Consider the following 25,546-nt stretch of genomic DNA (forward strand, 5'->3'; position numbering starts at 1 on the left):
AGATTCGGGGAGATTTTATATATTCCGCCCGCGGAGGTCGGGGGAATATATACCCTACTCTCACCGGGGACCCTTCAATAATCGGCATAAGTAGTATAGCGGCCTCCTTGCTTATTGTCGGGCAATTCCATAATTGGCCTGACTATAAGAGGGGCGCTAGAGAGCGCATCACGTGCTCTGTCTGTCGGTCGGGAGGTATAAAGGAGGGGTGACCCCCACTTGTTACCCCCCGATTGTGACGTACTGGTAGCCAGCGCGGGGGATTTCTGAGTGACCCCCACGGTGGTTCGTGACATATTGGTGGCAAGCGGTGGGATCGAGATAATAGTGTGTGTGAGTGTGAGACCCATACTCCCAGACACTAAAGACTGCCTGCAGCAGCTGTGGCTGCTGGGGTCTTCAGACCAGACCAACACTAGAGTGTCAGAGTGCAGATACTGTAAGGTGTGTGGAGGCATCAGGTGTCAGTTCTGTGTCAGTGACCAAAGTCTGCAACAATGGCTGAGAGCACCAGGAGCAAAGCCAAAGGAATGGCCGATGCTCAGGCCAGAGACGATGAGGAGGTTGTCCACGAGCCCTCCAGGAGCTCGACGCCAGAAAACCGTTCTGCAGAGGACAGCGCCCAACCTGGCAATTATGGACAAGATGAGGAGCAGCTCACCCAAGGGTCCTCAACGAGCCAGATGCCAGCCCTCCGCTCTGCAATGGACAGTGAAGCACCAGGCTCCGCAGCGGGCCGCAGATCACCACGTGCCATTCCACCGAGCCTGGGAGGCTCGGATAGCCTTCTTCAAATGGCTATGGCCCTTCTCCAGGCTGGAGACCGGGATACCTACGAGATACTCATGGCCGAGCGTGAGCGACAGGCAGCGCGTGACGCTGAGGCTGCGGAGCGGCAAGCAGTGCGTGAGGCTGCGGAGCGGCAAGCAGCACGTGAAGAGCGCCAGGCAGAGCGTGACTACCAGCTGCAGCTAGCTCAGCTCCGGCCCTCATCAGCCACACGTGACCTTCAAGACACCAAACTTCCAAAGGTCCGTGTTGAGGACTTCCCAGTGCTGGAGAAGGATGGAGACTTGGACTCTTTCTTGACTGCTTTTGAACGGACTTGCCTGCAGCACCATCTGGACAAGGACCAGTGGGCCAAATACCTGACCCCCCGTTTAAGGGGTAAGGCCCTGGATATCCTTGGGGACTTGCCTGCTGAGGCAGATCAGGGCTACGACACCATCAAGCGGGCCCTGATCCAACAGTACAACCTCACTCCAGAGTCCTACCGCAAGAAGTTCCGGAGCCTACAGAAGGGACCAAAGGACTCCTGGGCTGACCACCGGCGGGCACTTGCCCGAGCTGCCGGCCACTGGACCCAAGGCCTGCAGCTTTCCACCGGACCGGAGATCCTGGACTTGTTCATCACGGAGCAACTCTTGTGGAACTGCCCTGAGGATCTCCGCCAGTTCATCCGAGACCAGAAGCCAAAGGGGTCCACGGCTACAGCTGCCCTGGCCGATGACTACACCAACAATCGGGCTCCTGAGGCCAGGAGAGCAGCCACCAGCAGCACCTGGAGAGGGGGTAAGACGAACTCTGCGACTGCCCCACCTGCCCCTAGACTGCAGGGGGTGTCCCCCTCAACTCCCCTCTCCAGGCCCGTGGCAGAACCAAGACGGTGCCACCAGTGCAACCTACCTGGACACTTCAAGGCCATGTGCCCTCAGCGTCCCAAGGCCCCGGCTCCGTCCCCGTCCCAAGGGCCGCCCAAGGTGTATTGTGTGGGTGGGGGTGGTGGTAGGTCCCTGGACAGCTTCCAACCTGTCACCGTCGGCCGGTCTGTGACCATGGGACTGCGAGACAGCGCCTCGGAGGTGACTCTGGTGCGGCCGGAGATGGTGTCCCCCCAAGACTTGATCCCTGGAAAAACCCTCGCTGTCTCCGGGATTGGAGGCATTGACCCGGCGCTGCCTGTTGCTGACATTTATGTGGACTGGGGCGCAGGGCGAGGGGTGAGGGAGGTGGGGGTAACTGATCGGATCCCCGCAAACGTGCTACTTGGGACAGATTTGGGGCAGATAACCTCCCAGTTTGGGCCCCAACCAAGGGCTGAACCTTCAGCCAGTACTGACAGGCCTCCGGACAATGTTAATGTGTTATCTATGAATGATGTAAGGGAGGAGGGAGTGAACTCTGATACTTCTGCTTGCATAGACACCATAGACACACACACAGCTGCAGCTGTGACAGGGGAGGGGGTCAGAGAAAGGTGTGACAATGCCTCTACAAGTAATCAGCCTGTGAGCTGGGATCTGTTGCCCTCTGCAGGGATAAGCAGAGAGCAGGGTGCTGCAGGGGGAGGACCAGTGTGTGGGGTGGGGGCTACCACAGCAAATGTGGGGTCCCCAGAGATTTCACAGCGGGGTTCTGTTGCTGCAGGAGGGGAACAGGCAGGTGAGATTGGGGCCGGTCCAGGAGCGGAAGTGCTCCCAGGTAAGATCTCGGTGCATGGTTCCCCCACAACCGGGGTGTCAGGAAGCCAGGTAGGTCTGCCTGAACCGGCGACTTGGTCAGGAACGGAGGAGGAGCAGGCACGACCCACGGTCGCAGCGGCTGTGGCCGCTGTCACCCGCAGTGGGAGTGCTGGAAGCCAAGGGGCCTCCCAGAGGTCCGATAGCTCTTCCCCTTCTGACCCAGTGGCAGCCGAGTCAGGTGGAGGCCAGGACACAGGTCCCGGGGTACTGACCGAAGATGTGACAGTCTCGTCGATTCTGGCCACATCTAGTCAGGGGTTTCAGGCAGCGTTAGAAGCTGACGACAGCCTGAAAGCTCTTAAGGAGCAGGCGGCACAGCCTCCCTCGGACTCGGACCCGGAGCGAGTGGTCTGGGACCAAGGACGGCTGTACCGGGCCACGGTCCAGCAGGGTTCACCGGAGGCGTGGCCCAGGGACCGACAGTTGGTGGTACCCTATCCGTTCCGGACGGAGTTGTTGCGGATCGCACATGAGATTCCGATGGCCGGACACCTAGGGATCGCTAAGACCAAGGCCAGGTTAAACCAGCATTTCTACTGGCCAAAAATGGGGGCCGATGTGGCTGCCTACTGCCGTTCGTGTGAAACCTGTCAGAGAGTGGGGAAGGCGGGGCCACACCCCAAAGCCCCACTGGTATCTCTGCCCATCATCGATGAGCCTTTCAGGAGGGTGGCTGTGGATCTGGTCGGCCCGCTGGCCATCCCCAGCAGCTCCGGGAAACGCTTCATACTAACGGTAGTGGACTATGCCACCCGGTACCCAGAAGCAGTGGCCTTGTCGTCCATTCGGGCTGACAAGGTGGCCACCGCCTTGCTGGAGATTTTCTCCCGAGTGGGTTTCCCCCAGGAAATGCTCACTGACCGGGGGACCCAATTCATGTCCCAGCTGATGGAGGCCCTCTGTAAGCAAGTCCAGGTGCGACATCTGGTGGCCAGCCCGTACCATCCACAGACTAATGGCCTGTGCGAGCGGTTTAATGGCACCTTAAAGCAGATGCTTAAGATGTTGGTCGACTCCCATGGGCGTGACTGGGAGCGGTATCTCCCACACCTGTTATTTGCTTACCGGGAGGTTCCACAGGCCTCAACAGGATTCTCACCGTTTGAGCTCCTGTACGGGCGACGTGTGCGGGGCCCCCTGGCTCTGGTGAAAGAGGCTTGGGAAGGGGATTTGGCCACCCCTGGAGTGTCGGTTATCGAGTATGTCATGCGCTTCCGGGACAAAATGCAGGCCGTGACGCAACTGGTACACGACAATATGGCTCAAGCCCAGGCCGATCAGAAGCGTTGGTACGACCAGAACGCTTGTGAGAGGACCTACCAAGTGGGTCAAAAGGTGTGGGTACTGGTCCCCGTACCACAGGACAAGCTTCAGGCAGCCTGGGAAGGCCCATACCTCGTGTACCAGCAGCTCAACCCTGTGACGTACCTGGTCACCCTGGACCCTGCCCGTGGAAGGCGGAAGCCCTTCCATGTGAACATGATGAAGGCACATCATGAGCGGGAGGCATGTGCGCTCCCCGTGTGCAACCTGCCCGAGGAGGGAGAAGCGGAAACCCTCTTGGATATGCTAGCCCAGGTTAGGGCAGGCGGATCCATTGAGGATGTGGAGGTTGGCCACCAGCTCTTGGAGGACCAACGGTCCCAGCTGTGGGCCACCCTACACCCCTTCCGGTGGTTGTTTACCAACCAGCCCGGAAGGACTGACTTGGCTGTCCATCACGTGGACACTGGGGATCATCCCCCGATCCGGCGTTCAGCATATCGGGTCTCCCTGGAGGTGCAGCAACACATGCGCCAGGAGATTGACGAGATGCTGAAGCTGGGGGTGATCCAGGCATCCAACAGCGCTTGGGCCTCGCCTGTAGTCCTCGTCCCTAAGAAGGACCGAACCACTCGGTTCTGCGTGGACTACAGGGGGCTCAATGCTGTCACGGTCGCCGATGCGTACCCAATGCCACGCATCGATGACCTGCTCGATCAGTTGGCCGGGGCTCAGTACCTGACCATCATGGACCTGAGCCGGGGATATTGGCAGATCCCCCTGACTCGCAAGGCCAGGGAACGCTCTGCCTTTATTACCCCATTTGGACTGTACGAGTCCACGGTGATGCCATTCGGGATGAGGAATGCCCCTGCCACCTTCCAGCGGATGGTCAACACCCTGCTCAAGGGACTTGAAGGGTACGCGGCCGCGTACCTGGATGACATTGCCGTCTTCAGTCCCACCTGGGAGGACCACCTAGAGCATCTAGCACAGGTGCTCAGGCGGATCCACCGGGCAGGTTTGACCATCAAGCCGGGAAAGTGTCAGCTGGCCATGAGCGAGGTCCAGTACCTCGGTCACCGGGTAGGTGGGAGAACACTGAAGCCCGAGCCTGAGAAAGTGGAGGCCATCGCATCCTGGCCCACCCCCAGGACCAAGAAGCAGGTGATGTCCTTCTTGGGGACCGCTGGGTACTATAGGAGGTTTGTTCCATGCTATAGTAGCCTGGCAAAGCCCTTGACGGACCTCACCAAGAAGAAGCTGCCCTCTGCAGTCGATTGGACAGTGGACTGCGAGACAGCCTTCCGGGCCCTAAAGGACGCCCTGTCCAGCCCGCCCGTGCTACAGGCAGCCGACTTCACGCGGCCGTTTGTAGTACAGACCGACGCCAGTGACTTCGGCCTCGGTGCGGTGCTCAGCCAGGTGGACTCTGCGAGCCAAGAGCACCCAGTCTTGTACCTGAGCAGGAAGCTGTTACCAAGGGAAGTGGCCTATTCCACGATGGAAAAGGAGTGCCTGGCCATAGTGTGGGCCCTGCAGCGTCTGCAACCCTATCTATACGGGCGCCACTTCATCGTGGAGACGGACCACAATCCCCTCAGCTGGTTGCACACCGTCTCTGGGACGAATGGGCGATTGTTGCGATGGAGCCTTGCGCTCCAGCAATACAGCTTCACCATTCGCCACAAAAGGGGCCGGGACCACGGTAACGCAGACGGGCTGTCCCGACAAGGAGAGGTCGCGGACGGGCGCACGGGGGAACACCGGAGTGTGCTGCCCCCTAGCGCCCTCAAAAGGGGGGAGGTGTGAGGCAAACCCTGGGATATGAAGATGAATTATGACTTCCAGTCATAATCGCTCTCATCACTCCCTGGCAGTGCCCCCTCCCTTCTTGTTCTCAGATGTCCAGCATCTGTGAAGGTGTCACATCCCATGGCCATCTCCTGTGATATGGAGATTAGGTGATGTGGGAACAATGGACACAGGATGACTCCCTGCCGTGACCCTGTAGTAGGGGCTGCTATCTAATTAGCAAGGCTATGGAAGTATCCAGACAGAAAGACTCCAGTAAAAAATGGTTCATATCTCGCAAGCCATATTTCCGATAAATATGGCAACCATAAAAATGGTGTCTCCGCATGCGGACGATGCTGGCACACCCTTTTTATGGGAGCAGGACCAGGGGAAATACCCCAGGCGTGATATCAGCCAATGGGGAACTAGTAGACAAGTCATGAGTCCTCTCGTTCCGTAGCTAAATTCATAGCTGTCACAATGAGAGCGTTGGCGTCCGCCTACGACGCTCCCAGGCAAAGTTATGGCCCATATTCCATGTTGGGATATTGTCCATAACTCGAGCCAGGGGTGGAGCAGTGCTCCCTCTGAGGTCACTAAGGTAGGAGGGGACCTGGATTTGCCCAGGTTGATAACCCTACTTCGGCCATTTTCCAGTGTTCTTTCGCTGGGGGTCACGTGTAGGAAACATCTGTGGGAAGGATCCTAGAAACCTGGCCTACAGCGCCCCCCTGTGGCCAGACGCACAAGGTAACTGCTGGAACTGTGTATGCCTGTTTGTAACCCATGCTTTGCTTGTAACTGTACTCTGACATATGTATATTCTGTAGATTCCCTATTGTATATATTGTAGTTTCTAGTGTGCTTTAGGCTGATTAAATTATATAATTAATCTTGGGCTGTTCTGTTATCTCGATCTTGAATCCCACGTCTGTGTGTTCGGCTAATAGTTACCGTGAAGCGGTTGGTGGCAGCGAGTTTGTGCCAAGGATTATTGTGGGGAGGCCAGTGAGATTCGGGGAGATTTTATATATTCCGCCCGCGGAGGTCGGGGGAATATATACCCTACTCTCACCGGGGACCCTTCAATAATCGGCATAAGTAGTATAGCGGCCTCCTTGCTTATTGTCGGGCAATTCCATAATTGGCCTGACTATAAGAGGGGCGCTAGAGAGCGCATCACGTGCTCTGTCTGTCGGTCGGGAGGTATAAAGGAGGGGTGACCCCCACTTGTTACCCCCGATTGTGACGTACTGGTAGCCAGCGCGGGGGATTTCTGAGTGACCCCCACGGTGGTTCGTGACAATATATATTTTTTTTTTAAATAAATTGTGGATTTTTTATCAATCCTTTGCATATGACTTAGGATATATATGCCAGATCAGACAGACACAGTGTTTCGGGGTGCTTGCCCATCGTCAGTGCAAAGTATGGGGTGTCTGATCTGGCTCATGAGAAGCTTTGTGGGGACCACAGGGGAACACTATTCTCCTTAAGGAGACTTTGCAAGCCAGTCTGGCTGCCAGTAAGGGGACTTATAGCTCAATGCCCCTCTGGGAATTATCCAAATTGTCTCTCCAGGACAGGAGACAAACTCTAGCACAGCGCCACCTAATTAATAAATATATATATAGACTATAGACTTATAGGTTATATGGATTTATATATGTCATGTCAGTGTAAGGAGACTGTTAGGCCATATATATATGTATGTGTATATATATATATATATATATATATATTATTTTCTTCGGCGCTCCATTGGGAGACCCAGACGATTGGGTGTATAGCTACTGCCTCCGGAGGCCACACAAAGTATTACACTAAAAAGTGTAAGGCCCCTCCCCTTCTGGCTATACACCCCCAGTGGGATCACGGGCTCCTCAGTTTTATGCTTTGTGCGAAGGAGGTCAGACATCCACGCATAGCTCCACTGTTTTTAGTCAGCAGCAGCTGCTGACTATGTCGGATGGAAGAAAAGAGGACCCATACTAGGGCCCCCAGCATGCTCCCTTCTCACCCCACTTTTGTCGGCGGTGTTTGTTAAGGTTGAGGTACCCATTGCGGGTACGGAGGCTGGAGCCCACATGCTGCTTTCCTTCCCCATCCCCCTGAGGGCTCTGGGTGAAGTGGGATCTTACCGGCCTCCAGGCTCTGAGGCCGGGCTCCATCCACAGACCCGGAGATCCTGCTGGAATGGAGCTGAGTATCGTCAGGGACAAGGCCCTGCAACGTTAAGGTACTCTGTGTCCCCGTACAGACCACGCACACACAAACCAGCATGCTGGGTGTGTTAGTGCGCCGGGGACAACAGCGCTGCGCGCTGGGGCTATACTCACTGCAGCTTAGCTGAGTGAGTTAATGTGTGGGAAACTACCGCGCCGGCCGCTGCTAGAAGCTGCGGCGCGGATGAGACTTGTGGTGCGCCAGGGACTTCCGCGCTGACCGTGCTTTTACGACGGCAGCGCTTATAAATCGAGTCCCCGGCTTTTGCGGCCTAGTTTCGTTTCCTTCCCGCCCCCGGGCCTGCCAGTCAGGGAAGGGGCGGGACGCTGTACAATGGTCAGCACCGAGGGCTGGAGTCTTATTTACATACTCCAGCCCCCTCACTGGGCACAGTGGGACGCCAGTTTCCCGCTCGTTGTCTGGGGCACGCCCACGGCCCGCCCCTCTTCACAGGACACCGGCAGCCATTCCTGCATGCAGTCTAAGCTGGAGAACGGACACAGGCTCTGGGAGACCCGGTCAAGGGATTCTGGCGACCACACACCCGCTTAAGCGGGCGGTAAGCAGCACCTTGGTGCTGACCCCACTAGTGCCACAGTGTTTTGTGTACTTTATGCTTGTACCTATATTTGCACTGTACGGTCGCTTCTTGGCTAGATACCCCTGGATTGCTCTGAGGAGACAACAGCATGTCGTCCGCAGAAAAGCAAGGGTGCCAAGGCACAGGCTTTCTATGCTGTCTGTACCGCATGTGAGGCTGTTTTACCGGCAGGTTCCACTAACCCCCATTGGGTAGAGTCTCTGCTAGTGGTGGCCCAGAGAGAGCCACCTGTGAAACTGTCCAGAGGACAGAGTTTGCAGTTTTTTGCGGATAAAATGTCTGGGACTATGACCAAGATTCTAGAAACTTGCAGTCCAGGCCGGTGACTCAGACAATGGGCACTGTTGAACAATGCCCCCCGGTCTCCCTCAGTTGGAACTAATACGTGCTCCAAGGGGGTCCCATACATCCCAGGCTGAAGGCTCTGCACGGACGACAGTCCCAGTCAGCCTAAGCGAGCTCGCTGGGAGAGACCCTCGACTTCACACACTAGTCAGGGTCTCAGCGAGAGGATTCTCTGTATGATGAGCCAGAGGTAGCTGATCAGGATTCTGATCCTGAGACCACTTTCAATCTGGATGCTCCTAATAGTGACGCCATGGTGAACGATCTCATAGCGTCCATCAATAGACTGGTGGATATTTCTCCCTCAGCCCCTCCAGTGGAGGAGTCAGCTTCGCAGCAGGAGAAATTCCATTTCAGGTATCCCAAGCGTAAATTCAGTACTTTTTTGGGCCACTCTGACTTCAGAGAAGCAGTCCAGAAACACCACGCTTATCCAGACAAGCGTTTCTCCACACGTCTTAAGGATACACGTTATCCCTTTCCCCCTGACGTGGTCAAGCGCTGGACCCAGTGTCCAAAGGTGGATCCCCCAATCTCCAGGCTTGCGGCTAGATCCATAGTTGCAGTGGAAGATGGGACTTCACTTAAAGATGCCATTGTCAGACAGATGGACCTCTGGTTGAAATCTGTCTATGAAGCTATCGGCGTGTCGTTTGCTCCGGCATTCGCAGCCGTATGGACGCTCCAAGCTATTTCAGCTGGTCTTGCGCAGGTGGACACTGTCACACGTATATCTGTGCCGCAGATGGCGTCCTTAACCTCGCATATGTTTGCATTGCGACTTACGCTATTAATGCTGTCCTGGACTCTACGAGCCGTACGTCAGTGGCGTCCGCCAACTCCGTGGTTTTTACGCAGAGCCTTGTGGTTAAGGGAATGGAAGGCAGATTCTGCTTCCAAAAAGTGATTAACCAGTTTGCCATTATCTAGTGTCAGACTGTTTGGTGAGCGATTGGATGAAATCATTAAACAGTCCAAGGGTAAGGACTCTTCCTTACACCAGCCCAGATCAAACAAAACCCAACAGAGGAAAGGACAGTCGAGGTTTCGATCCTTTCCAGGCTCGGGCAGGTCCCAGTTTTCCTCGTCCATAAGGACTCAAAAGGCTCAGAGGGGCTCAGATTCCTGGCGGGCTCAATCACGCCCAAAGAAGGCAGCCGGAGGAACCGCTACCAAGGCGGTTTCCTCATGACTTTCAGCCCTCTCTCTCCGCATCCGCGGTCGGTGGCAGACTCTCCCGCTGTGGCGACATTTAGCTGCCACAGGTCAAAAACCGGTGGGTGAGAGACATTTTGTCTCACGTGTACAGGATAGAGTTCTGTTCTCGTCCTCCGGCTCGATTCTTCAGAACTTCCCCACCTCCCGACCGAGCCGATGCTCTTCTGCAGGCAGAAGGAGTGGTAATCCCTGTTCCTCTGCAGGAACAAGGTCACGGTTTTTACTCCAATCTGGTTGTGGTGCCAAAAAAGGACGGCTCTTTCCGTTCCGTTCTGGACCTATAACTGCTCAACACATGAAAACCAGGCGGTTCCGGATGGAATCCCTCCGCTCCGTCATTGCCTCAATGTCTCAAGGAGATTTCCTAGCATCAATAGACATCAGGATGCTTATCTCCACGTGCGGATTGCTCCAGAGCACCAGTGTTTGCTACGATTCGTTATAGAAGACGAGCATCTTCAGTTCGTAGCCCTGCCCTTCGGTCTGGCGACAGCCCCACGGGTTTTCACCAAGGTCATGGCGGCAGTGGTAGCAGTCTTGCACTCTCAGGGTCACTCTGTGATCCCTTACTTGGACGATCTACTTGTCAAGGCACCCTCTCAAGAGGCATGCCAACACAGCCTGAACGTTGCGCTGGAGACTCTCCAGAGTTTCGGGTGCATCATCAACTTTTCAAAGTTAATTCTGACCCCGACCCAATCGCTGAGATATCTTGGCATGGAGTTTCATACTCTCTCAGCGATAGTGAAGCTTCCGCTGGACAAACAGCGTTCACTACAGACGGGGGTGCAGTCTCTCCTTCAAGGCCAGTCACACCCCTTAAGACGCCTCATGCACTTCTTAGCGAAGATGGTAGCAGCAATGGAGGCAGTCCCTTTCGCGCAGTTTCATCTGCGTCCACTGCAATGGGACATTCTCCGCCAATGGCATGGGAAGTCGACGTCCCTAGACAGGAACGTCTCCCTTTCTCAGACGGTCAAGGACTCTCTTCAGTGGTGGCTTCTTCCCACCTCATTGTCAAAAGGAAAGTCCTTCCTACCCCCATCCTGGGCGGTGGTCACGACAGACGCGAGTCTGTCAGGGTGGGGAGCAGTCTTTCTCCACCACAGGGCTCAGGGTACGTGGACTCAGCAAGAGTCCACCCTTCAGATCAATGTTCTGGAAATCTGGGCAGTGTATCTTGCCCTGCAACCCTTCCAGCAGTGGCTGGAAGGCAAACAGATCCGAATTCAGTCGGACAACTCCACAGCGGTGGCATACATCAACCACCAAGGCGGAACACGCAGTCGGCAAGCCTCCCAGGCAGTCCGGCGGATTCTGATGTGGGTGGAAGACAGAGCATCCACCATATCCGCAGTTCACATCCCGGGCGTAGAAAACTGGGAAGCAGACTTCTTCAGTCGCCAGGGTATGGACGCAGGGGAATGGTCTCTGCACCCGGACGTGTTTCAGGAAATCTGTAGCCGCTGGGGGATGCCGGACGTCGACCTAATGGCGTCTCGGCACAACAACAAGGTCCCGATTTTCATGGCGCGGTCTCACGATCAAAGAGCTCTGGCGGCAGGCGCCTTAGTTCAGGATGGGTCGCAGTTCCAGCTACCCTATGTGTTTCCCCCTCTGGCACTGTTGCCCAGAGTGCTACGCAAGATCAGCTCCGATTGCCGCCGCGCCATCCTCGTCGCCCCAGACTGGCCGAGGAGGTCGTGGTACCCGGATCTGTGGCATCTCACGGTCGGCCAACCGTGGGCACTACCAGACCGGCCAGACTTACTGTCCCAAGGGCCGTTTTTTCTGTCTGAATTTTACGGCCCTGAACCTGACTGTGTGGCCATTGAGTCCTGGATCCTAGCGTCTTCAGGATTATCTCAAGACGTCATTGCCACCATGAGACGGGCTAGGAAGCCGACGTCTGCCAAGATCTACCACAGGACGTGGAAGATATTCTTATCTTAGTGCTCTGCTTAGGGAGTGTCTCCCTGGCCATTTGCATTGCCTACTTTTCTTTCCTTCCTGCTCTGGTTTGGAAAAAGGTTTGTCGCTCGGCTCCCTTAAAGGACAAGTCCCAGCGCTGTCTGTATTCTTTCAGAAGCGCCTAGCACGACTTCCTCAGGTACGCACGTTCCTGCAGGGGGTTTGTCACATTGTCCCTCCGTACAAGAGGCCGTTAGACCCATGGGATCTGAACAGGGTACTAATTGCTCTCCAGAAGCCGTCCTTCGAGCCTCTGAGGGATGTTTCACTTTCTCGACTTTCACAGAAAGTGGCCTTTCTGGTAGCGGTCACATCTCTTCGGAGAGTGTCCGAACTAGCAGCGCGGTCAGCCAAAGCTCCCTTCCTGGTGTTTCACCAAGACAAGGTAGTGCTGCGCCTGATTCCGGAGTTTCTCCCTAAGGTGGTATCCCCCTTTCTTCTCAATCAGGATATCTCCTTACCTTCCTTTTGTCCTCATCCAGTTCATCGATATGGAATGGATTTGCATTTGTTGGATCTGGTGAGAGCACTCAGAATCTACATTTCCCGCACGGCGCCCCTGCGCCGCTCGGATGCACTCTTTGTACTTGACTCTGGTCAGCGTAAAGGGTCGCAGGCTTCCAAATCCACCCTGGCTCGATGGATCAAGGAACCAATTCTTGAAGCCTACCGTTCTGCTGGGCTTCCGGTTCCATCAGGGCTGAAGGCCCATTCTACCAGAGCCGTGGGTGCGTCCTGGGCATTACGGCACCAGGCTACGGCTCAGCAGGTGTGCCAGGCAGCTACCTGGTCGAGTCTGCACTTTCCCAAGCATTATCAGGTGCATGCCTACGCTTAGGCGGATGCCAGCCTAGGTAGAAGAGTCCTGCAGGCGGCGGTTGCCTCCATGTAGGGAAGGGCTGTTTTACGGCCCTAACTTGAGGTATTAATTTACCCACCCAGGGACTGCTTTTGGACGTCCCAATCGTCTGGGTCTCCCAATGGAGCGCCGAAGAAGAAGGGAATTTTGTTACTTACCGTAAATTCCTTTTCTTCTAGCTCCTATTGGGAGACCCAGCACCCGCCCTGTTTCCTTCGGGCTTTTTGTTTTTTCGGGTACACATGTTGTTCATGTTGAATGGTTTCAGTTCTCCGATGTTCCTTCGGATTGAATTTGTTTAACCAGTTATTGGCTTTCCTCCTTCTTGCTTTTGCACTAAAACTGAGGAGCCCGTGATCCCACGGGGGGTGTATATGCAGAAGGGGAAGGGCCTTACACTTTTTAGTGTAATACTTTGTGTGGCCTCCGGAGGCAGTAGCTATACCCCAATCGTCTGGGTCTCCCAATTGGAGCTAGAAGAAAAGGAATTTACGGTAAGTAACAAAATTCCCTTCTTTTTTTTATTAGATGTATTATATAATATATGTATGTGTGTGTGTGTATATATATGTATGTATGTATGTATGTATGTATGTATGTATGTATGTGTGTGTGTATATATATATATATATATATATATAATGTGCATATATATATGTATATATAACCTCTATCGCGCTCCCTCTATCGCGCTCCCTCTATCGCGCTCCCTCTATCGCGCTCCCTCTATCGCGCTCCCTCTATCGCGCTCCCTCTATCGCGCTCCCTCTATCGCGCTCCCTCTATCGCGCTCCCTCTATCGCGCTCCCTCTATCGCGCTCCCTCTATCGCGCTCCCTCTATCGCGCTCCCTCTATCGCGCTCCCTCTATCGCGCTCCCTCTATCGCGCTCCCTCTATCGCGCTCCCTCTATCGCGCTCCCTCTATCGCGCTCCCTCTATCGCGCTCCCTCTATCGCGCTCCCTCTATCGCGCTCCCTCTATCGCGCTCCCTCTATCGCGCTCCCTCTATCGCGCTCCCTCTATCGCGCTCCCTCTATCGCGCTCCCTCTATCGCGCTCCCTCTATCGCGCTCCCTCTATCGCGCTCCCTCTATCGCGCTCCCTCTATCGCGCTCCCTCTATCGCGCTCCCTCTATCGCGCTCCCTCTATCGCGCTCCCTCTATCGCGCTCCCTCTATCGCGCTCCCTCTATCGCGCTCCCTCTATCGCGCTCCCTCTATCGCTATATATATATATCCTCCCTTTCTGGAGGGGTATGCTGGGAACTGTAGTTCCACTACAGCCATAGGTTTTAGACCTAACTGGGCCCCCCACTTACCCCATTATACATGACAATATCCAGCTCTTCAGGAGTCTGGGAAAGCTGGGTGATTCCTTAAATTAGGACCACCATCCAGCTTTCCCTTTTTTAGCAAAAATGCTTTAGAGGTGATAGACCAAGGAATACAGCGATTCATTTAGGCCGCACCTGACAGTAGTCCTCAGGGGCAGCAGGTTTTGGATAGACCCTCCTGAGCCCCCCTTTCCTGCGCCTCTCCATTTATTACACCATGGATCCCTCTCTCCCTTATATGGAGACTCTCCCTAATCCTCCCTTATTCTGCAGCAAGCCATATAATCTGCAGGGAGATAGCGGCTGCAGACCAGATTAACCCCTGACATCCCTGAGTAGCGAGGGGCCTGCGGAGGGGATTGGGGGGGGGGTATAAGACGTCTGGCAGTCCCCACCAGCCTGGCGTAATTATTTCATACTATATTTATTCTGGGGACCCCATTTAAGGGAAAGTTATGAGTTTTTCGTTTTTTTTTTTTTTTCCTTCGCCGCATTACTCACATTTTAGGCAAGAGTGGGAATAGATTTACTGAGAATTTTGTAGTGAAATCCCAAAAATCTGCGTAAAAAATTCTTGAGTCGTCAAACTGATAAAAATGTTCAAATAAGTGTAAAAAGTTGAGTAATATCAATTACAGCTGTTGGCACCCACCCAGCTTTTCCATGTTCCTGAATGGCAAAATTAGAATTTTGTTATAAAATAAAATCTGCGTAAATATTACATTTTTGAGACCTCAAGATGCTAAAAATATACAAATAAGTGTAGGAAAGCGGAGTAATTTCAATTACAGCTGTTGTCACCCAGCTTTTCCATGTTCCTGAGTGGCAAAGCGAGAATTTTGTTATAAAATCCAAAAAACGACAGTAAATATTTAACTCTTGAGTCGTCAAGATGTTAAAAATATTCATATAAGTGTAGGAAAGTTGAGTAATATGAATTACAGCCGTTCTCACCCAGCTTTTCCATGTTCCTGAATGGCAAAATGAGAATTTTGTTGTGAAATTACCAAAAAACTGCAGTAAATATTAAATTCTTGAGTCATCGAGATAATAAAAATATTCAAATAAGTGTAACAAGTTGAGTAATATGAATTACAGTTGTTCTCACCCAGCTTTTCCATGTTCCTGAATGGCAAAGCGAGAATTTTTTTGTAAAATCCCCCCAAAAAATGCTGTAAATATTAAATTCTTGAGTCATGTGAATATTTTAGCATCTGGATGACTCAAGAATTTAATATTTACTGCAGTTGTTTTGGATGTTACAACAAAATTCTCATTTTGCCATTCAGGAACATGGAAAAGCTGAGTGACAACGGCTGTAATTGATCTTACTCAACTTACCTACACTTATATGAATATTTTTAGCATCTTAATAAGGGTAGGAAAGTTGAGTAATCTCAATTACAGCCATTCTCACCCAGCTTTTCCATGTTCCTGAATGACAAAACGAGAATTTTTATGGGGAAATCCAAAAAAACTGCAGTAAAAATTAAATTCTTGTGTCATCAAAATGATAAAAATATTCAAATAAGTGAAGGTAAGTTGAGTTATCAATTACAGTCGTTCTCACCCAGCTTTTCCATGTTCATGAATGGCAAAACTAGAATTTTTTTGTTGTGAAATTAAAAAAAAATTGGAGTAAATATTAAATTCTTGTGTGAAGATAATAAAAATATTCAAATAAATCTAGGTAAATTGAGTAATATCAATTACAGCTGTTGTCACCCAGCTTTTCCATGTTCCTGAATGGCAAAACGAGAATTTTGTGAAATTCAAAAAAAATTGGAGGAGATATTAAATTCTTGTGTCAAGATAATAAAAAATATTCAAATAAATGTAGGTAAATTGAGTAATCTCAATAACAGCCGTTCTCACCCAGCTTTTCCATGTTCCTGAATGGCAAAACGAGAATTTTTATGGTGAAATCCAAAAAAACTGCAATAAATATTAAATTCTTGAGTTGACATGGTAATAAAAATATTCAAATAAGTGTAAAAAGTTGAGTAATCTCAATAACAGCCGCTCTCACCCAGCTTTTCCATGTTCCTGAATGGCAAAACGAGAATTTTTATGGGGAAATCCAAAAAAACTGCAGTAAAAATTAAATTCTTGTGTCATCAAAATGATAAAAATATTCAAATAAGTGAAGGTAAATTGAGTAATATCAATTACAGCTGTTGTCACCCAGCTTTTCCATGTTCCTGAATGCCAAAACCTAGAATTTTGTTGTGAAATTCATAAAAATTTGAGTAAAAATTAAATTCTTGAGTCTTCGAGATAATAAAAATATTAAAATAAATGTAGGTAAATTCAGTAATATCAATTACAGCTATTCTCACCCAGCTTTTCCATGTTCCTGAATGGAAAAGTGAGAATTTTGTTATGAAATCCCCAAAAAACTGCAGTAAAAATTAAATTCTTGAGTCGTCAAGATCCTAAAAATATTCAAATTAGTGTGAAAAGTTGAGTAATCTCAATTACAGCCATTAGCACCCAGCTTTTCCATGTTCCTGAATGGCAAAGTGAGAATTTTGTTTTAAATAAAAAAAAAAAACGGTAAAAAATATTAAATTGAGTCATCCAGATGATAAAAAATATTCAAATAAGTATAGGTAAGTTGAGTAAGATCGATTACAGCTGTTGTCACCCAGCTTTTCCATGTTCCTGAATGGCACAATGAGAATTTTGTTATAAAATCCAAAAACGCTGGAAAAAATATTAAATTAATGAGTCATCGAGATAATAAAAATATTCAAATAAGTGTAAAAAGTTGAGTAATCTCAATTACAGCCGTTGTCACCCAGCTTTTCCATGTTCCTGAATGGCAAAATGATGTAAATTGCTTTTCGGTGCCGTATTGACCCTCTAATGTCCCACTCTTGTCTTCTCCGCAGTGCGTTTCCTGCAGGACGTGTCCCCCTATATTCGGAAGGCGTCCCTGGTGGGTGATCTTCCCTGGGACAGTTGTGACCTCCGCAGTCCAGCGCACAGCGATGCATCTGGTTCTCCCAAACATGGTCCCAGGGACTGCAAGGTCATTCCCTTAAAAATGTGTTACGCTGCGAGAAATCTGAGCATGTACGACCCCGAGGGCCGGTCAGTGACAATGTGTGCGTGGCTCCAATGTTCCTGTTTGTCTCTGTAGGAGGTACATGGTGTCGTGTGCCTCGTTCCTCCGCGCCGCGCCCCTTATGTCTCCATCTGTTCCAGGCTGGTAGAGCTGCGCTCCCCGGATGGATGCCACTCTCTGGTGCTCCGCTGTAGGGATTCGGCCTCCGCTCTGTCCTGGTCACAGGCCCTGCACAACAACATTACGGCTTTGCTGCCGCAGGTCCTGGCCGAGACCCAGTGCATGCTGGGAGGTGCGACCGACGACCTCCGGTATTTAGGCTGGGTGGCTGAGCAGGTGTGTATATCGTCCTTTATATACTCATGTGATCACTGCTGAGACCCCCACTAATCATAAGTGTCCATGCTGACCATCACCCCATTCACATCTATGGGAAACATAGCGACCACCACTATACATAGGTGGTCCTGCTCTATACACATAATAGGCACGATTTTCAGGGGTCTGCAATAGCTTCTCTGTTCTGCTTTCACCCCTTCCTGCTTCATACTTTGCCTAAAGTGGCTGATAACAGAGACCTTACGTCCTGACCCTCATTTTTCTCCAGATCTCTCAGGACGATGGACGGGCTTTATGGCATGCCATGCTTGCCGTTGTTTCCCAGAAGGATTTTCTTCTCTTTGAGGCAATGCCCAAGACTCGGGAAGAGTGGGCGCACCCCAAGCAGAAGTTGCCCCTTATATCCACAAGGTAATATTCACCAAAAGTAGCTTTGGAAACCCATTGCATTGCTTATGTGATACTTCAGAGCTGCATTCAAAATTCTGCTGCTTTTTGCTATTAGAAATCCATTATCCTGAATTATGTTACTGCATATGTGATACTCCAGAGCTGCATTCAAAATTCTGCTGCTTTTTGCTATTAGAAATCCATTATCCTGAATTATGTTACTGCATATGTGATACTCCAGAGCTGCATTCAAAATTCTGCTGCTTTTTGCTATTAGAAATCCATTATCCTGAATTATGTTACAGCATATGTGATACTCCAGAGCTGCATTTAAAATTCTGCTGCTTTTTGCTATTAGAAATCCATTATTCTGAATTATGTTACAGCATATGTAATACTCCAGAGCTGCATTCAAAATTCTGCTGCTTTTTGCTATTAGAAATCCATTATTCTGAATTATGTTACAGCATATGTAATACTCCAGAGCTGCATTCAAAATTCTGCCTTTTGCTATTGGTAATCCATTATTTTATGTTACAGCATTTTGATACTCAAGAGTTGCATTCAAAATTCTGCTGCTTTTTGCTATTGGAAATACAGTATCCTATGTTACAGCATTTGTGATACTCCATCCAGAGCTGCATTTAAAATTCTGCTGCTTTTTGCTATTGGAAATCCATTATCCTGAATTATGTTACAGCATCTGTGATACTCCAGAGCTGCATTCAAAACTGTGCTGCATTTTGCAATTGGAAATCCATTATCCTGACTTATGTTACAACATACGTGATACTCCAGAGCTGCGTTTAAAATTCTGCTTTTTTGCTATTGGAAATCCATTATCCTATGTTATAGCATTTGTGATATTCATGAGCTGCATTCAAAATTTTGCTGCTTTTTTGCAATTGGAGACCATTGCCTTGACTGTGTAGTGCATGATATTATGAGGACTCTTCACTGGATACATTTCTCCAGAGCAGGGTCAGTGCAGATGTTGAATCAGAGAGGAATGTTGGGAGATTTCTGCTCTGACTCCTACAGAATTGTTAATGCAGCTCTGGGCTATATACAAGCTGAGACTCACAATCAGCACAAGATAAATGATGTATTTAGAAAGTTGCACAACCTTTTATGTATCTTGTACCTTAATATGAATGGTATTTAAAGGTAGACCTGCCCTTTTACCAGAATGTACATATTTATGTGGGTGTATTACTGCTAATGGTATTCGGACCCTCAGCGATCCCGAGACCCACGCTCTGCGAAGCTTTGTCTTAAAACACTGCAGAGGAGCACATGCTGGACCTCGGCTCTATTCATTGACTATTTGATTCCTGGAAATAGAGGAATGCTGTACACTGCCTTCTGTGAGAGTCCTATAGACAATGAATGGAGTGATGGTCCATCACTTACTGACTACTTGGACCCCGTGAGATCCAGGCTCAGCAGAGGAGCACATGCTGAACCTCGGCCCTATTTATTGTCTGTGACTCCTGGAAATATTGGAGCACTGAACCTCTCTTTCTCCTGAGAGTCCCATAGACAATGAATGCAGTGGCGGTCCATCACTTACTGACCACTTGGACCCCCTGAGATACAGGCTCAGCAGAGGAGTACATGCTGGATCTCTGCTCTATTCATTGACTATGTGACTCCTGGAAATAGCGGAACGCTGTACTTGGCTTTCCCTAAGAGTCCCATAGACAATGAATGGAGGGCTGGTCCATCACTTACTGACCACTCGGACCCCCCAGTGATCTCGAGATCCAAGCTCTGCAGAGATCTGTCTTAAATACAGCTGAGGAGCACATGCTGGACCTTGGCTCTATTCATTGACTATGTGACTCCTGGAAATAGCGGAACGCTGTACTTGGCCTTCTCTCGGAGTCCCATAGACAATGAATGGAGGGCTGGTCCATCACTTACTGACCACTCGGACCCCAAGTGATCCCGAGATCCAGGCTCTGCGGAGCTTTGTCTTAAATGCAACAAAGGAGCACATGCTGGACCTCGGCTCTATTCATTGTCTGTGATTTCTGGAAATAGTGAAGTGCTGTACTTGGCTTTCTCTGAGAGACCCATAGACAATGAATGCAGTGGCGGTCCATCACTTACTGACCAATTGGACCCCCTGAGATACAGGCTCAGCCGAGGAGCACATGCTGGACCTCTGCTCTATTCATTGTCTGTGACTCCTGGAAATATCGGCGCGCTGAACCTCACTTTCTCTTGAGAGTCCCATAGACAATGAATGCAGTGGCGGTCCATCACTGACTGACCACTTGGACCCCCAGAGATCCCAAGATCCAGAGTGAGCAGAGGAGCACATGCTGGATCTCTGCTCTATTCATTGCTATGTGATTTCTGGAAATAGAGGAACGCTGTACTTGGCTTTTTCTGAGAGTCCCATAGGCAATGAATGGTGTAATGGTCCATCACTTACTGACCACTCGGACCCCCAGTAATTCTGAGAACCCGGCTCTGCGGAGCTTTGTCTTAAATGCAACAGAGGAGCACATGCTGGACCTCCGCTCTATTCATTGACTATGGGACTCCTGGAAATAGCAGAATTGGCCTTCTCTGAGAGTCCCATAGACAATGAATGGAGTTGTGATCCATCACTTACTGACCACTCGGACCCCCAGCTATCTGTAAGTTTATCCCCTATGTGCTAAAACGTGTGATCCTAGTGTGCCCTGGCGTCTGGAGAGGCCGGCGGCCCCCATAGACTATAAGCACAGAGGTGAAATCTGATGTGATTTCTGCCACAATCCTCCGCAAGATCTGCACGATTTTGCTATAAATTTTCCCACATATTGGAATTAGAAAGCCATTTTGCCAGAAATGGCCCCAATTTTTGGCTGGGGTCACAGCTCTGACCAAGGCTGTAATACCAAACGCAACCAGCAGGCAAGGTGGCGCTGTGTCTGGAGGAAATAAAGCAGATGTTTCGTTACATAGTGTATTGTATATTGTGTTTATTGTTTATTGCTTTTGTCTTTTTCAGGTTGGTGCACTCGGGCCCTGGACAGAACTCGCCCTCTCTAGGGGCGCATCTGACATTCGCCACACGGACGGGGTATCCTCAGGGAATCGATATGCGGGTCTTCCGCGTGGAGAATCAGCGGGATCTTTCCGCCTGGACGAGAGCGCTGGTGCAGGGGTGTCACGCCTCCGCTGAGCTCACCAGAGAGGTCACAATTAGTGAGTCCTTTTTTTGCAGGATGCACATCGCTCTGCTTGCTGTCAGTGAATGAGAACAATACAATTTATGTGCACATGGGGATAAAAGTTTTTAGTTTTCCAGGTTGTTCATCAGTCTACAAAAGGTGCAAACATAGCAAAAAGTGAGAAGTATTGACTTATGGGGGAGTCGGGCAATCTTTTCTGTCTTATATAGCGTATTTTTCGGATTATAAGATGCACTTTTATTCCCAAAAATTTGGGAGGAAAATGAGGGGTACGTCTTATAACCCGAATGTAGCTTACCGGTAGGTGGTGAAGAGGGGTAGCAGGAGGCAGGGGAAATGCTGCAGGCGTTGTGCGCCGCTGCAGTGCCGTGCTGTGGGCCGCTGCAGTGCCGTGCTGTGGGCCGCTGCAGTGCCGTGCTGTGGGCCGCTGCAGTGCCGTGCTGTGGGCCGCTGCAGTGCCGTGCTGTGGGCCGCTGCAGTGCCGCGCTGGGGGCCGCTGCAGTGCCGCGCTGGGGACCGCTGCCGGTGCTTCCGTGCTGTGGGCCGCTGCAGTGCCGTGCTGTGGGCCGCTGCAGTGCCGCGCTGTGGGCCGCTGCAGTGCCGCGCTGTGGGCCGCTGCAGTGCCGCGCTGGGGGCCGCTGCAGTGCCGCGCTGGGGGCCGCTGCAGTGCCGCGCTGGGGGCCGCTGCAGTGCCGCGCTGGGGGCCGCTGCAGTGCCGCGCTGGGGGCCGCTGCAGTGCCGCGCTGGGGGCCGCTGCAGTGCCGCGCTGGGGACCGCTGCAGTGCCGCGCTGGGGACCGCTGCAGTGCCGCGCTGGGGACCGCTGCAGTGCCGCGCTGGGGACCGCTGCAGTGCCGCGCTGGGGACCGCTGCAGTGCCGCGCTGGGGACCGCTGCAGTGCCGCGCTGGGGACCGCTGCAGTGCCGCGCTGGGGACCGCTGCCGGTGCTTCCGTGCTGTGGGCCGCTGCAGTGCCGTGCTGTGGGCCACTGCCGGTGCTGCCGCGCTGGGGGCCGCTGCCGGTGCTGCCGCGCTGGGGGCCGCTGCCGCCGTACTGTGAGCAATGAGACAGGGGCCATCCTTATGTTGGCGGTGCGGGCTTCAAATAATGGCGCCCGGAGTTGGTGCGTGTGCAGATATAGTCTTAAGGAAAATGGAGCCCGGTGGTGGCGCATGCGCAGGTGGGATCTTGGCTTGTCATTCAGCAAATGGCTCAATCTGCACACGCAGCGAGCATCTGAGACACTTGCTGCACCGCCCCTGCCTCCTGTGCCCACCTCCGGTAAGAGACCACCGGATTATAAGACAGATCCCGTTTTTTTATTTATTTATTTTTTTTCCCCTCTCAATTTGGGGTGCGTTTTATAATCTGGTGCGTCTTTTTTAAACCAAAAAATCCGGTATGCCCTGGTAGACCCCCTTAAATTGAAGCCGGCCTGGATTCTGAATGCTCGCTGTAATGAGTATACCGGTGCACGCTTCCTTAGTCCTGCAGACGAGGCTTGGAATACTGTCCGCGTTCCCAGCGTCCTGTCATCAGCCCATATATAACATTGGGAGGATTAGACTATTTCCATGAGAAACATTGTGAAGACCTGGAACCATGAATTGCCGTTCTTAACCCTTTACCCTCTTGTATAATAGATAATATCATTTATAGATGGATAAACAGTCTTCTATATTCTATGCACAGTTATTCCCAAGGTTCTAATCTATAGTCATAACACATTGTATTGTGCCCATCTCCAGGCTGCTCTCTACGCGGGGAATCTGTCTCCCTCTCCATCCATTATGACGCAGGGTTCACATTGTGCCGGGGGGGCCCTTCGGGTCCCGTCATGTACAGATACCCATTCGAGAAGCTTCGTTTGTCAGCAGACGATGGGACCAAAAATCTTTATCTTGACTTTGGTGGACCAGAAGGAGAACTGGTAAGAGATGTGTTTTTAATATAGTTTAAGTTTTTGTATATTACATATACTGATAGAAGATTTGAACCTGACGACTGTAGACAAATGCTTGTGTAACCCTGCTGCATATGATACCACTAGTCCCCAGGCATTGCCCCCTGATTGCTGCAGGCCACCGGTGCTCAGGCTCTTTCCCCTGATTGCTGCGGCCACCGGTGCTCAGGCTCTTCCCCCTGATTGCTGCAGGCCACCGGTGCTCAGGCTCTTCCCCCTGATTGCTGCGGCCGCCGGTGCTCAGGCTCTTCCCCCTGATTGCTGCGGCCGCCGGTGCTCAGGCTCTTCCCCCTGATTGCTGCGGCCACTGGTGCTCAGGCTCCTCCCCCTGATTGTTGTGGCCACCGGTGCTCAGGCTCCTCCCCCTGATTGCTGCGGCCACCGGTGCTCAGGCTCCTCCCCCTGATTGCTGCGGCCACCGGTGCTCAGGCTCTTCACCCTGATTGCTGCAGCCACTGGTGCTCAGGCTCCTCCCCCTGATTGCTGCAGCCACTGGTGCTCAGGCTCTTCCCCCTGATTGCTGCGGTCACCGATGCTCAGGCTCTTCCCTCTGATTGCTGCGTCCGCTGGTGCGCAGGCTCTTCCCCCTGATTGCTGCAGGCCACTGGTGCTCAGGCTCTTCCCCGATTGTTGCGGCCACTGGTGCGCAGGCTCCTCCCCCTGATTGCTGCGGCCACTGGTGCCCAGGCTCTTCCCCCTGATTGCTGCGACCATCGGTACTCAGGCTCCTCCCCCTGATTGCTGCGGCCACTGGTGCTCAGGCTCTTCCCCCTGATTGCTGCGGCCACCGGTGCTCAGGCTCTTCCCTCTGATTGCTGCAGGCCACCAATGCTCAAGCTCTTCCCCCTGATTGCTGCGGCCACCGGTGCTCAGGCTCCTCCCCCTGATTGCTGCGGCCACTGGTACTCAGGCTCTTCCCCCTGATTGCTGCGGCCACCGCTGCTCAGGCTCTTCTCCCTGATTGCTGCAGGCCACTGGTGCTCAGGCTCTTCCCTCTGATTGCTGCGGCCACCAGTGCTCAGGCTCTTCTCCCTGATTGCTGCAGGCCACTGGTACTCAGGCTCTTCCCCCTGATTGCTGCGGCCACCGGTGCTCAGGCTCTTCTCCCTGATTGCTGCAGGCCACTGGTACTCAGGCTCTTCCCCCTGATTGCTGCGGCCACCGGTGCTCAGGCTCTTCCCCCTGATTGCTGCGGCCACTGGTGCGCAGGCTCTTCCCCATGATTGCTGCGGCCACTGGTGCGCAGGCTCTTCCCCATGATTGCTGCGGCCACTGGTGCTCAGGCTCTTCCCCCTGATTGCTGCAGCCACTGGTGCGCAAGTTCTTCCCCATGATTGCTGCGGCCACTGATGCTCAGGCTCTTCCCCCTGATTGCTGCGGCCACTGGTGCTCAGGCTCTTCCCCCTGATTGCTGCGGCCACTGGTGCTCAGGCTCTTCCCCCTGATTGCTGCGGCCACTGGTGCTCAGGCTCTTCCCCCTGATTGCTGCGGCCACTGGTGCTCAGGCTCTTCCCCCTGATTGCTGCAGCCACTGGTGCTCAGGCTCTTCCCCCTGATTGCTGCAGCCACTGGTGCTCAGGCTCCTCCCCCTGATTGCTGCGGCCGCTGGTGCTCAGGCTCCTCCCCCTGATTGCTGCGGCCGCTGGTGCTCAGGCTCTTCCCCCTGATTGCTGTGGCCGCTGGTGCGCAGGCTCTTCCCCCTGATTGCTGTGGCCGCTGGTGCGCAGGCTCTTCCCCCTGATTGCTGCAGCCACTGGCGCCCCGGTTCTGCCCCCTAATCGCAACAGCTGATTGTCACTGATTTGCCTTCCTCTGGCCATATCAAACTCAAATAATATAATATTTCTATCACTCCTGTAATAACCTCTGTATTTTTTCGTCCTCCCTCTTTTAGGCTCTGGATCTGCACACGTGTCCGAAGCCTGTTGTTTTCCTGTTACACACATTCCTTTCCGCTAAGGTCACCCGGATGGGTCTGCTGGCGTGACCCTACAGTGCCCTGTGCGGAGCTCTCCTGTGCCTTCCAGCGACAATCACCACACGTAAGGCGGGACAAAGAATAGCGTCCGCTCATACCAAATGTATTACAACCGGGGAGCCGTGCTGTCTTATGAGCGCGCTGATCGACTGGACCCCCTCCTCCCAAAGATGCGACAACCAATCAGAATTTACCGTTATACCGAGACTTTTGCTATTTTTTTTTTCTTCGTCTGGCGAGGTCCGACGTACCCTAGAATTACTGGCGCTCGCCCCCTTATTCACTACAATGACTGAAGTTTTCCTCTGGGAATATGAAGCCATATTGTTTTTATGACCAAAGTGCCTTTTATGTTTTTTGCTGCCTTAAATTTTTATTACGCACAAATCATATTTATAGAGGATATATATATATACATATGTATAGATCTACACATTCCTGCACCGCTACATAACACATATACCATTTCTAGACGCAGGTT

At 52.0% G+C, this 25,546-nt stretch overlaps 2 protein-coding genes across 3 annotated transcripts in view; one reads left to right on the forward strand and one right to left on the reverse strand.

Moving 5' to 3' along the window:
- The window catches only part of SNTB2 (syntrophin beta 2), a 43,869-nt gene extending 18,329 nt beyond the window's left edge, over positions 1–25,540 (forward strand). The window contains exons 2-7 of one of the 2 annotated variants that reach the window (XM_075326005.1): positions 17,030–17,243; positions 17,346–17,541; positions 17,813–17,955; positions 20,942–21,138; positions 22,873–23,054; positions 24,982–25,540. In XM_075326005.1, the coding sequence (XP_075182120.1) occupies positions 17,030–17,243; positions 17,346–17,541; positions 17,813–17,955; positions 20,942–21,138; positions 22,873–23,054; positions 24,982–25,074 (1,025 nt within the window). In that variant the 3' untranslated portion in view covers positions 25,075–25,540. The remainder of the gene's footprint in view (positions 1–17,029; positions 17,244–17,345; positions 17,542–17,812; positions 17,956–20,941; positions 21,139–22,872; positions 23,055–24,981) is intronic. The other variant, XM_075326006.1, reaches the window with a different exon arrangement.
- The window catches only part of PSMD7 (proteasome 26S subunit, non-ATPase 7), a 627,368-nt gene that overhangs the window by 116,942 nt on the left and 484,880 nt on the right, over positions 1–25,546 (reverse strand). The gene's annotated exons all lie outside the window — the stretch shown is intronic.

This window comes from Anomaloglossus baeobatrachus, chromosome 10 (assembly GCF_048569485.1).
Source record: "Anomaloglossus baeobatrachus isolate aAnoBae1 chromosome 10, aAnoBae1.hap1, whole genome shotgun sequence".
Classification (NCBI taxonomy): Eukaryota; Metazoa; Chordata; class Amphibia; order Anura; family Aromobatidae; genus Anomaloglossus; species Anomaloglossus baeobatrachus.